Here is a 12,500-nt window from a genome sequence, read left to right on the forward strand (position 1 = left end):
GCTCTGGGCTGAGAGACAGTGAAGACGAAGAAGAAGAAGAAGAAAGTGATGGTAAAGAGAGAGAGCCGGTCTTTATTCACCATTAGGTTCCTCCAGCAGAGACATGTCATCCAGTTTACAGATGGCAGAGAAGGCTTCCACTCTCCGCTGCAGCTCACTACACAGGTACAAATACCCCGTCCAGTACCTGAGACACAGAGACACAGCGACATGACAAATGACATAACACCATTATAACAGCCAGCTCAGATAAAGCACAGGATATTCAGAGCACACTGATATGAGTTAAAAAAAGATGACTGGCATGTCTCAGACAGGGACAGAGTGAGACAGGGAATTTTAGTTACAAAACTAAAAGAGGGACAGAGTGAGACAGGGAGTTTTAGTTACAAAACTAAAAGAAGGACAGAGTGACAGAGGGAGCTTTAGTTACAAAACTAAAAGAAGGACAGAGTGAGACAGGGAGCTTTAGTTACAAAACTAAAAGAGGGACAGAGTGAGACAGGGAGTTTTAGTTACAAAACTAAAGGTGGGACAGAGTGAGACAGGGAGCTTTAGTTACAAAACTAAAACAGGACATTAAGCACAGGGGTATTGGGACTGTAGAACATTAAATAGAATTATTTCTTTATACCAATCCAGTGCATAAAATACACTGCTCTGGATTATGCAGCTGCTGCTTCCCATACACATTATGCTGTGTTTCTGATGGAGCCAGAACAAGTGTGACATGCCCCCTGCCTATACTCACCCATGTTTCCTGCAGGACTCTAACATCTTCTGCTTGGACTCCAGATCAGCAGGCAGCCGGATGAGCAGGGACAGCAAACGCCCATAACCCCAGCTAAAGAAGTGAGAGTGCCACCTGTAGGACAGGAGTGAAATGAGCAAAAAAAACAGAGAATGCCAAAGTCTCTCAATACAACTATCCTTTACGGTGAGAATGGCTTCCCACACATTTATATATGCATTTACATGAGCAGTTTTACAGAGGGTTTACTCGGCCGTATGGAGAGCGAGGTTCTGGGTAACCCCAACCATGTATAATAATGGCATGATACAAAAAAGAACCTTTGTTTGTTTTACCTGGGCTGCCCATCAGGAGTCAGTGTGTCACTCCTCTGTGGTGCATCATGGGACAGAGCCAGCTCTAGCCAATCCTGTCGCAGACTCTCAGGCTGGAGGAGGGACCCCAAGAAAGACAGCCTGAAGAAGAAGAAGAAGAGAAAAAAAAAAAGACACCTATACATCAGCGGAGACAAATAAAGCTCTGGTCTTATTCACTTTTTAACAAAACACAAACAGACGACAAGCAGTGACAAAACGCAGCGACAAACCCAACATGCATTATTTATGATAGGACTGGAGTGTTTTTAAGTGACACGTTATTTTGTCGACGTGCGTGAATTATTAAAAACATTTAATTCTGTTCACATGTCTCTGGCTCATAGCTGGACTAGTACTTTTCTCTCAGCCATACACACACATTATACTTCTCTCTGCTCTGTATCCATATACTACAGTCAGCCTCAGGGGTGATGGGGTAATGTCTGATCTGCTCTTTCAATAAGGCCCGTGTTTAATTGGAAATATAATCTGAACATGTGTGTGTGAGCGAGTGGTTATTCTGAGAATAACTGAAGTACTGTCTGACTGTTGGACGTGGCTGTTCTGTCACAGGATTCTCCCTCTGCAAATAATATTCACCTATTTCACTATTACAACAGGATTCTCCCTCTGCAAATAATATTCACCTATTTCACTATTACAACAGGATTCTCCCTCTGCAAATAATATTCACCTATTTCACTATTACAACAGGATTCTCCCTCTGCAAGTAATATTAACCTATTTCACTATTACAACAGGATTCTCCCTCTGCAAATAATATTCACCTATTTCACTATTACAACAGGATTCTCCCTCTGCAAATAATATTCACCTATTTCACTAGTACAACAGGATTCTCCCTCTGCAAATAATATTCACCTATTTCACTATTACAACAGGATTCTCCCTCTGCAAATAATATTCACCTATTTCACTATTACAACAGGATTCTCCCTCTGTAAACCCTATTCACCTATTTCACTATTACAACAGGATTCTCCCTCTGTAAACCCTATTCAACTATTTCACTATTACAACAGGATTCTCCCTCTGTAAACCCTATTCACCTATTTCACTATTACAACAGGATTCTCCCTCTGTAAACCCTATTCACCTATTTCACTATTACAACAGGATTCTCCCTCTGTAAACCCTATTCACCTATTTCACTATTACAACAGGATTCTCCCTCTACAAATCATATTCAACTATTTCACTATTACAACAGGATTCTCCCTCTGTAAACCCTATTCAACTATTTCACTATTACAACAGGATTCTCCCTCTGTAAACCCTATTCAACTATTTCACTATTACAACAGGATTCTCCCTCTGTAAACCCTATTCAACTATTTCACTATTACAACAGGATTCTCCCTCTGTAAACCCTATTCAACTATTTCACTATTACAACAGGATTCTCCCTCTGTAAACCCTATTCAACTATTTCACTATTACAACAGGATTCTCCCTCTGTAAACCCTATTCACCTATTTCACTATTACAACAGGATTCTCCCTCTGTAAACCCTATTCAACTATTTCACTATTACAACAGGATTCTCCCTCTGTAAACCCTATTCACCTATTTCACTATTACAACAGGATTCTCCCTCTGCAAACCCTATTCACCTATTTCACTATTACAACAGGATTCTCCCTCTGTAAACCCTATTCAACTATTTCACTATTACAACAGGATTCTCCCTCTGTAAACCCTATTCAACTATTTCACTATTACAACAGGATTCTCCCTCTGTAAACCCTATTCAACTATTTCACTATTACAACAGGATTCTCCCTCTGTAAACCCTATTCAACTATTTCACTATTACAACAGGATTCTCCCTCTGTAAACCCTATTCACCTATTTCACTATTACAACAGGATTCTCCCTCTGTAAACCCTATTCACCTATTTCACTATTACAACAGGATTCTCCCTCTGTAAACCCTATTCAACTATTTCACTATTACAACAGGATTCTCCCTCTACAAACCCTATTCACCTATTTCACTATTACAACAGGATTCTCCCTCTACAAACCCTATTCACCTATTTCACTATTACAACAGGATTCTCCCTCTACAAACCCTATTCAACTATTTCACTATTTCAACAGGATTCTCCCTCTGTAAACCCTATTCACCTATTTCACTATTACAACAGGATTCTCCCTCTGCAAATAATATTCACCTATTTCACTATTACAACAGGATTCTCCCTCTGCAAACCCTATTCACCTATTTCACTATAAACAACAGGATTCTCCCTCTGTAAACCCTATTCAACTATTTCACTATTACAACAGGATTCTCCCTCTGCAAACCCTATTCAGCTATTTCACTATTACAACAGGATTCTCCCTCTGTAAACCCTATTCACCTATTTCACTATTACAACAGGATTCTCCCTCTGTAAACCCTATTCACCTATTTCACTATTACAACAGGATTCTCCCTCTGCAAACCCTATTCAGCTATTTCACTATTACAACAGGATTCTCCCTCTGTAAACCCTATTCACCTATTTCACTATTACAACAGGATTCTCCCTCTGTAAACCCTATTCACCTATTTCACTATTACAACAGGATTCTCCCTCTGTAAACCCTATTCACCTATTTCACTATTACAACAGGATTCTCCCTCTGCAAACCCTATTCAACTATTTCACTATTACAACAGGATTCTCCCTCTGTAAACCCTATTCACCTATTTCACTATTACAACAGGATTCTCCCTCTGTAAACCCTATTCAACTATTTCACTATTACAACAGGATTCTCCCTCTGCAAACCCTATTCAACTATTTCACTATTACAACAGGATTCTCCCTCTGTAAACCCTATTCAACTATTTCACTATTACAACAGCATTCTCCCTCTGTAAACCCTATTCACCTATTTCACTATTACAACAGGATTCTCCCTCTGTAAACCCTATTCAACTATTTCACTATTACAACAGCATTCTCCCTCTGTAAACCCTATTCAACTATTTCACTATTACAACAGGATTCTCCCTCTGTAAACCCTATTCACCTATTTCACTATTACAACAGGATTCTCCCTCTGTAAACCCTATTCACCTATTTCACTATTACAACAGGATTCTCCCTCTGTAAACCCTATTCACCTATTTCACTATTACAACAGGATTCTCCCTCTGTAAACCCTATTCACCTATTTCACTATTACAACAGGATTCTCCCTCTGCAAACCCTATTCAACTATTTCACTATTACAACAGGATTCTCCCTCTGTAAACCCTATTCAACTATTTCACTATTACAACAGGATTCTCCCTCTGTAAACCCTATTCACCTATTTCACTATTACAACAGGATTCTCCCTCTGTAAACCCTATTCAACTATTTCACTATTACAACAGGATTCTCCCTCTGTAAACCCTATTCAACTATTTCACTATTACAACAGGATTCTCCCTCTGTAAACCCTATTCAACTATTTCACTATTACAACAGGATTCTCCCTCTGTAAACCCTATTCAACTATTTCACTATTACAACAGGATTCTCCCTCTGTAAACCCTATTCACCTATTTCACTATTACAACAGGATTCTCCCTCTGCAAACCTTATTCACCTATTTCACTATTACAACAGGATTCTCCCTCTGTAAACCCTATTCACCTATTTCACTATTACAACAGTATTCTCCCTCTGCAAACCCTATTCACCTATTTCACTATTACAACAGGATTCTCCCTCTACAAACCCTATTCACCTATTTCACTATTACAACAGGATTCTCCCTCTACAAACCCTATTCAACTATTTCACTATTTCAACAGGATTCTCCCTCTGTAAACCCTATTCACCTATTTCACTATTACAACAGGATTCTCCCTCTGCAAATAATATTCACCTATTTCACTATTACAACAGGATTCTCCCTCTGTAAACCCTATTCACCTATTTCACTATTACAACAGGATTCTCCCTCTGTAAACCCTATTCACCTATTTCACTATTACAACAGGATTCTCCCTCTGTAAACCCTATTCACCTATTTCACTATTACAACAGGATTCTCCCTCTGCAAACCCTATTCACCTATTTCACTATAAACAACAGGATTCTCCCTCTGTAAACCCTATTCAACTATTTCACTATTACAACAGGATTCTCCCTCTGCAAACCATATTCACCTATTTCACTATTACAACAGGATTCTCCCTCTGCAAACCTTATTCACCTATTTCACTATTACAACAGGATTCTCCCTCTGTAAACCCTATTCACCTATTTCACTATTACAACAGGATTCTCCCTCTGTAAACCCTATTCACCTATTTCACTATTACAACAGGATTCTCCCTCTGTAAACCCTATTCACCTATTTCACTATTACAACAGGATTCTCCCTCTGTAAACCCTATTCACCTATTTCACTATTACAACAGGATTCTCCCTCTGTAAACCCTATTCAACTATTTCACTATTACAACAGGATTCTCCCTCTGTAAACCCTATTCAACTATTTCACTATTTCAACAGGATTCTCCCTCTGTAAACCCTATTCACCTATTTCACTATTACAACAGTATTCTCCCTCTGTAAACCCTATTCAACTATTTCACTATTACAACAGGATTCTCCCTCTGCAAACCCTATTCACCTATTTCACTATAAACAACAGGATTCTCCCTCTGTAAACCCTATTCACCTATTTCACTATTACAACAGGATTCTCCCTCTGTAAACCCTATTCAACTATTTCACTATTACAACAGGATTCTCCCTCTGTAAACCCTATTCACCTATTTCACTATTACAACAGGATTCTCCCTCTGTAAACCCTATTCACCTATTTCACTATTACAACAGGATTCTCCCTCTGTAAACCCTATTCACCTATTTCACTATTACAACAGGATTCTCCCTCTGTAAACCCTATTCACCTATTTCACTCTTGACACTGTCGGGTGGTGTGGCACTTAACTGTCTTGGTTTAAAACCAAAGCTCGTACGGCATCTGGTATACTGTTTTTTTTTTCTCTAGCAGTCCGTTTCCTGTCCTTAAGGAAACCACAGTAAACGGGTTCATTTGGCGACTTGAAACCCCCATACCTCTGCTCCTCAGCGCGTGACTGGACCAGGTTATCCAAGTACGGCAGGAAGTGACTGGGCTGGGCCATCGCCATGACGTCAGAGGGGAGGATTGTGGGATAGAATTGGGAGTAACAGCGGACTGCCAGCTCGCTGTGTTTCTCATACAATCTGAAACACACGTGTGAGACAGTGAGTCATAACACCCCTGTACCAGTAAGATCTGTTTATATCTATCTGTGGGGAATGATTCTGACACACACACCTGCACAGGTAAACATCTGCACTGATAACCATTTCTGTGTATGGGCAGGTGAATGTAAGTACAAAAGGGCCTCTTTCACATATAAACATGTGAGACTCATGAGACAAACTCTGCAGATCTGCATGAGGTGATGAAGATCTTTAGCCATGAGTTTTACTACATGTTAACAGCTGTACACTCTTATAGCTGGATTTTAATAAATGTTATACATGAATGGTTTGGCTCCTTAACAGGTAAGCATTATGAATACCTGTAGAGGGCATTAATAAATGTTATACATGAATGGTTTGGCTCCTTAACAGGTAAGCGTTATGAATACCTGTAGAGGGCATCAATAAATGTTATACATGAATGGTTTGGCTCCTTAACAGGTAAGCATTATGAATACCTGTAGAGGGCATCAATAAATGTTATACATGAATGGTTTGGCTCCTTAACAGGTAAGCATTATGAATAGCTGTAGAGGGTCTTAATAAATGTTATACATGAATGGTTTGGCTCCTTAACAGGTAAGCATTATGAATACCTGTAGAGGGTTTTAATAAATGTTATATATGAATAGTCGGGCTCGTGTACAGGTGAGCATTATGAATACCTGTAGAGGGCATTAATAAATGTTATACATGAATGGTTTGGCTCCTTAACAGGTAAGCATTATGAATACCTGTAGAGGGTTTTAATAAATGTTATATATGAATAGTTGGGCTTGTGCACAGGTGGGCATTATGAATACCTGTAGAGGGCATTAATAAATGTTATACATGAATGGTTTGGCTCCTTAACAGGTAAGCATTATGAATAGCTGTAGAGGGCATTAATAAATGTTTCATATTAATTTTTGGTCTATTGGACAGGTGTGTTTAATGGCTACCTGTAGAGGGTTTTAATAAATGTTACCTGTGAATAGTCATGCTCGTATACAGGTGAGCATTATGAATACCTGTAGAGGGTTTTAATAAATGTTTTAGATAAATAGTCGGGCTCGTGTACAGGTGGGCATTATGAATACCTGTAGAGGGTTTTAATAAATGTTATATATGAAAAGCTGGGCTCATGTACAGGTGAGCATTATGAATACCTGTAGAGGGTTTTAATAAATGTTATATATGAATAGTTGGGCTCGTGTACAGGTGAGCATTATGAATACCTGTAGAGGGTTTTAATAAATGTTATATATGAAAAGCTGGGCTCGTGTACATGTGAGCATTATGAATACCTGTAGAGGGTTTTAATAAATGTTATATATGAATAGTTGGGCTCGTGTACAGGTGAGCATTATGAATACCTGTAGAGGGTTTTAATAAATGTTATATATGAAAAGCTGGGCTCGTGTACATGTGAGCATTATGAATACCTGTAGAGGGTTTTAATAAATGTTATATATGAATAGTCGGGCTCGTGTACAGGTGAGCATTATGAATACCTGTAGAGGGTTTTAATAAATGTTATATATGAATAGTCGGGCTCGTGTACAGGTGAGCATTATGAATACCTGTAGAGGTGAGAGAGCAGTAGTGGGCCGTTCCACGGCTGCAGTTCCCTCAGACTCCTGAGTGATTTGAGCAGATCTCCTTTCTGAACTACTTCCACCACTTTACTGGCCTGAGTGAACTCTGCCACCACACACAGAGAGGAATAAACTCAACAAACTGAACCCAACACCTGAACAGGTGCAAGGGCGTCGGACACACAACGTTAAATGCCTCAAATATGAGGTATAAAACAAGAGACCTTTCACGTGTGAGGGAAATCACATGCCTTACAAAAGTGATGACGACGCATTAATTAAAACATTACTTATTTGCAAAAAAGGCCTACATAGTAAGTGCCTGTGCAAGAATCCATCTATAATAAAAAACTTTGCCTGAACCATGGGGTTACTGAGTCTGTTAAAGGTGAATACACACACAGACACACAGACACACGTGCGATCTTACCCAGCATGCACGCGATATAGGCTTTGAGGACCTGCGGCTGCTCCTGGTACCTCCACACACACATTCTCCTCACTCTCTCCTGGTCCAAGAGAAAGAAAAACCTCCGCAGGAACACGCACACATCCTCTGTTCCTCCTTCCTTCGCCTCCTCCTGTCTCCTCTGCTCCCTCTCTCTGCCAGGGCACCCAAGGTCAAGGTAGAGGCAGGCCAGCTGAGAGAGTTCAGCCTGGAGGTCGGAGGGCAAAGGTCGCGGAGAGCACACTCGAATGGGCTCCTCGGGGGTAACTGCGGGTGACGTTAGGGTTCCAGCTGGGGAGTCACGCGCGAGACTTCTCCCTCTCAGTTCTTCCTCTCTCCTGAGGTCAGGAGCAGGCTTCTCTGACCTGCCCTCTGACCCCAGTGTGCTGTCATCCTGCTGCTGTTGAGGAGAACAGGACGTGACCTCTCCCTCAGTTTGTTCTCTTTCTCCGCTCTCATCCTGCTCCGCCTCCTCCTCGCTCCTCCCTCCGTTCTCCGTCTTCTCTTTCTCCTCCACAGGGTCGGTGGGTTTTTCTGGGCCGAGGACACGCTCCAGTACCGGAAGCCATTCAAGCAGAACGTCCCCCAGGCAGACAGGGTCCAGCAGAACCAGAGGATCCTGGATGTGTGCACTATAAGGAAGAGGATGAAAATGACACAGGACTGGCCCATTCACATTCAGTACAGACACACTCACCACATTTCTTTAATATTTCACACTCACAAACATTTTTGCGTTCAAACATTATGTATATATCATGTATAACGACAATGGAATTACAATTATGCCAAAGATTACTTGTATGTTACCTTACGTTGATTATCACTGTCATTACTGCTATGTAATAAAGGTTAGTAGTCATGCACATATTAACAAAAATAAAGATCACGCCAAAGATTGTTCTTGTAACTACACTGAGAGGATGCCCTGTAGCCTCCATAGAAAGTGTATGAATGATGAGCTGGGACTTACAGAGCTCGTTCTGTAGCTGTTCTCAACTCCTGAAGATCACTCTCTGCACTGGACTGTTCCACACACACACTGAGAGAGAGAGAGAGAGAGAGAGAGACAGAGAGAGAGACTGAGTCATTTAAGGAGGTTAACTAATGCCTTTGACTATGTGCAGAGTGAGGGTGATTCATTTGGCACGTACTCATTGTCCTCTTCATCTTGCTGAAACGGAGCTGGAGAGGCGATGACCTCACTCTGTCCGCTCTCCCTGGGGTCAGGACGGGGCCAGAGGTCAGAGTTCATCTGTAGTGTGTTGATCCTTTCTGTAGTCTTCTTCACAAAGCTCGACACACTGATAAATGAAATGAATATGCATACAGTAAAACAAAACAGTCAGTTACGGAAGATTCAACGTATAAATCGATTAGAAACCAAACATATCTAAGATATGAAAATCCAAAGTGTCTGGGAATAAATTGATATTACAGATTAATGCAGGTGCTGTTACCTAATGTCACTTTACACATTAAGGAAAGAACACAGAGTGGTCTGGAGTCCAGATGAAGGGAATCATATGTCTAGTCAAAAACTAGACTCACTCCAGTTAAACCAGAACAAAACCGCACTTAAAGGAACGCTCTGACGGCCAAGGAGAGGAAACTATAACGCTTTCACTCAAAGTAAACTCCTCAGAGAGTCTCTCTCCAAGTCTCCGTTCTCAAATCATCAAATCCCCTTGGAGTACACTGGTCATTTATAGCTAAAATCTCCAAAATGTAAACAAGCTATTTATTAAAACGGACTAAATCTACAAACAACTGCCAGAGAAGAAGAACTTAACCGTCATCGGCAACAGTCATATCGAAACAGAGAGGCTTTGTTTTCATATCGACAAGAATTTGACCTTAATCATTACCTATTCCTGCCGGTGCTGTGGTATACCAGACTGGCAAGAACACATAAGAACATAAGACGACACGTGGAAATGAAAAACAATGAATTAAGAGGATGAAATGCTGTGAACTGTCTGACTTACCGATGGCATGGGTGTGAGGAGCGTGGTGAGACTACAATGAGGGGAATAATCTTTTCTATATCTCGCATTTAATGCGAAAGAGGAAGCAGAACACCACCGTTACCTTGGCGACCGGCTGTGTTTTCACTTCCCCTTCTGTCCGCCTTAGCCAGTGCTCTCCAGCCAGATGCACTGTGGGTGTTTCTTTGGTTTTTTTGTTTTTTTTTTTCTAAGCTCAGTTAGCATTCGTAAGAAAGCGAGAACATCATGGTACTTTCCCTACTCTCAACACAGAGAACAGTTCCACTTTTTATTATTCCGCTGGTGGACAACTTTCTTCGCCAGCCGACTGATTTTATTCAAAATTATGAAAGTGCAGAATGCAGAGATGACTGTGTGGGTGTGTTCTGAATGGGGCTAAGAATGTGTATGTGTCTTTGTCTCTGAGTGTTTGTGAGTGTGTATAAGAGAGTGCATGCACGTGTGAGAGTCTGACCTGTCTCTGACAGCCTTCAGGGCTATGCGGGGGGGTTTGTGTGTGTGTGTGAGTGTGTGTGCAAGTTTGGCCTGTCTCTGACAGTCTGCAGGGCTATGCGGGGGGGTTTGTGTGTGTGTGTATGTGTGTGTGTGTGAGAGTCTGACCTGTCTCTGACGGCCTTCAGGGCTATGTGGGGGGGGGGGGGTTTGTGTGTGTGTGTGTGTGTGTGAGAGAGTCTGACCTGTCTCTGACGGCCTGCAGGGCTATGCGGGGGGGTTTGGTGCGGAAGGCCAGCGGCAGGTGAAACTGCAGGCCGGACTCTGTGCGCTCCCCTTCCGTTCGCTCACACGTCTGGGAATCTACACAAACCAAGGACGGGGCAGGAGCGGAGGAGCGGAGGAGGGCAGGAGTGGAGGAGGGGAGGAGCGGAGGAGGGAAAAAAAGGAGAGGGTGGAGGTGTAGGAATGGAACAGGGTGGAGGAGAGACAGAAGAGGGATGAAGAAAGAATGAGGAGAGGAAAAGTGGAGACAGAGAAGCAGCCGTGGGGCGGAGGGGAGGTGAGGGGAGGGGAGGGGAGGTGAGGGGAGGGGAGGGAAGTGTGTTGTGAGGAGGGAGTGTGACAGAGAGTCGTTACCGTGGACACAGGAGAACACAGAGGTGGATTTTCAAACATGGGATTGGAGGAAAAGGAAAGGAAACATTGAACGGGACAAGAGACAGACATACAGAGAGAACAGAAAAAAAAAAGAAAAACATTGCATGAGATGACAACTGTAGCAAGAAACAGGATGGGGGGAAAAAAAACAGACGGAAATACGACTCCATGTGACAGAAACTTAAAAAGAAAAAAAGAATGAATCAAGTCCCAGAGGCACACGACACGAGACGTTGACGGGCGAGAGACGGAGAAGCCAATGAAAACTAAACCGACCTTGTCTCTTCTGACAGTTTCCTTTTATTTCAGTTTTCACATTTGATTAATTAAAAAAAGGAATTAAAAAACAAAAACAAAAACAAAAACAAAAAAACATCCAAAAATAAAGACACAATTATTCCAAAAAAAAAAATCTGTCAAACCCACCGTATCTCCCTTCCAGATACGTTCAGGTTTTCACACAGAAAAACAAAAAAAAAAACCCACGAAAAACCTTGGTGGGATTTGAACCCTGCTTTTGATTCTCAGTCAGCGTCATCTACCCCTGAGATACTCTGAGATGCACCAATCCACTGTTTTCAGACCGTCAGTGGGCCTCCTCCTTACCATGCTCCCCCTGCTCCTCCTCTTGAACAAAGCTAAACTCCTTCAGGCGCTCCTCCTCCAACATTGACTGGCTGACCAGGGAGCTAGTGTCTTCGTCTGATTGGCTGCCGCGGCGGCTGATGACGCGGTATATGCCGCAGTCTAGGATGTTGAAGCTCTCCTGGTTAAAAGAACAGGGCAGAACAGTATTCAAGTTTCAGGTTAAGGAGAAATACAACTAAACCTTCACCATGAACAAACTGAGTGGCTTCTAAGTGTATAGTTAGTGTACAGGTGTGTCTCAAACTTGCCCCATCAGACGCGTTGTAATGTACCTGTACAAGGGTCTCATCATACACTTATGTGACAGCTGCTGCGACTATTTATGTTCAGGGTCAACCCTCTATTTTCA

General features: G+C 41.8%; 1 protein-coding gene across 1 annotated transcript in view; it reads right to left on the reverse strand.

The window, feature by feature from the left end:
* The window catches only part of hps5 (HPS5 biogenesis of lysosomal organelles complex 2 subunit 2), a 21,688-nt gene that overhangs the window by 1,753 nt on the left and 7,435 nt on the right, over positions 1 to 12,500 (reverse strand). Inside the window, exons 12-21 of the mRNA XM_030790265.1 lie at positions 12,110 to 12,269; positions 11,089 to 11,206; positions 9,557 to 9,706; positions 9,376 to 9,444; positions 8,385 to 9,034; positions 7,940 to 8,060; positions 6,204 to 6,353; positions 1,087 to 1,206; positions 752 to 865; positions 81 to 187 (exon numbers count right to left, since the gene is read on the reverse strand). Of these exons, the coding sequence (XP_030646125.1) occupies positions 81 to 187; positions 752 to 865; positions 1,087 to 1,206; positions 6,204 to 6,353; positions 7,940 to 8,060; positions 8,385 to 9,034; positions 9,376 to 9,444; positions 9,557 to 9,706; positions 11,089 to 11,206; positions 12,110 to 12,269 (1,759 nt within the window). The remainder of the gene's footprint in view (positions 1 to 80; positions 188 to 751; positions 866 to 1,086; positions 1,207 to 6,203; positions 6,354 to 7,939; positions 8,061 to 8,384; positions 9,035 to 9,375; positions 9,445 to 9,556; positions 9,707 to 11,088; positions 11,207 to 12,109; positions 12,270 to 12,500) is intronic.

The sequence above is a fragment of the Chanos chanos genome, chromosome 13 (genome assembly GCF_902362185.1).
Source record: "Chanos chanos chromosome 13, fChaCha1.1, whole genome shotgun sequence".
NCBI lineage: Eukaryota > Metazoa > Chordata > Actinopteri > Gonorynchiformes > Chanidae > Chanos > Chanos chanos.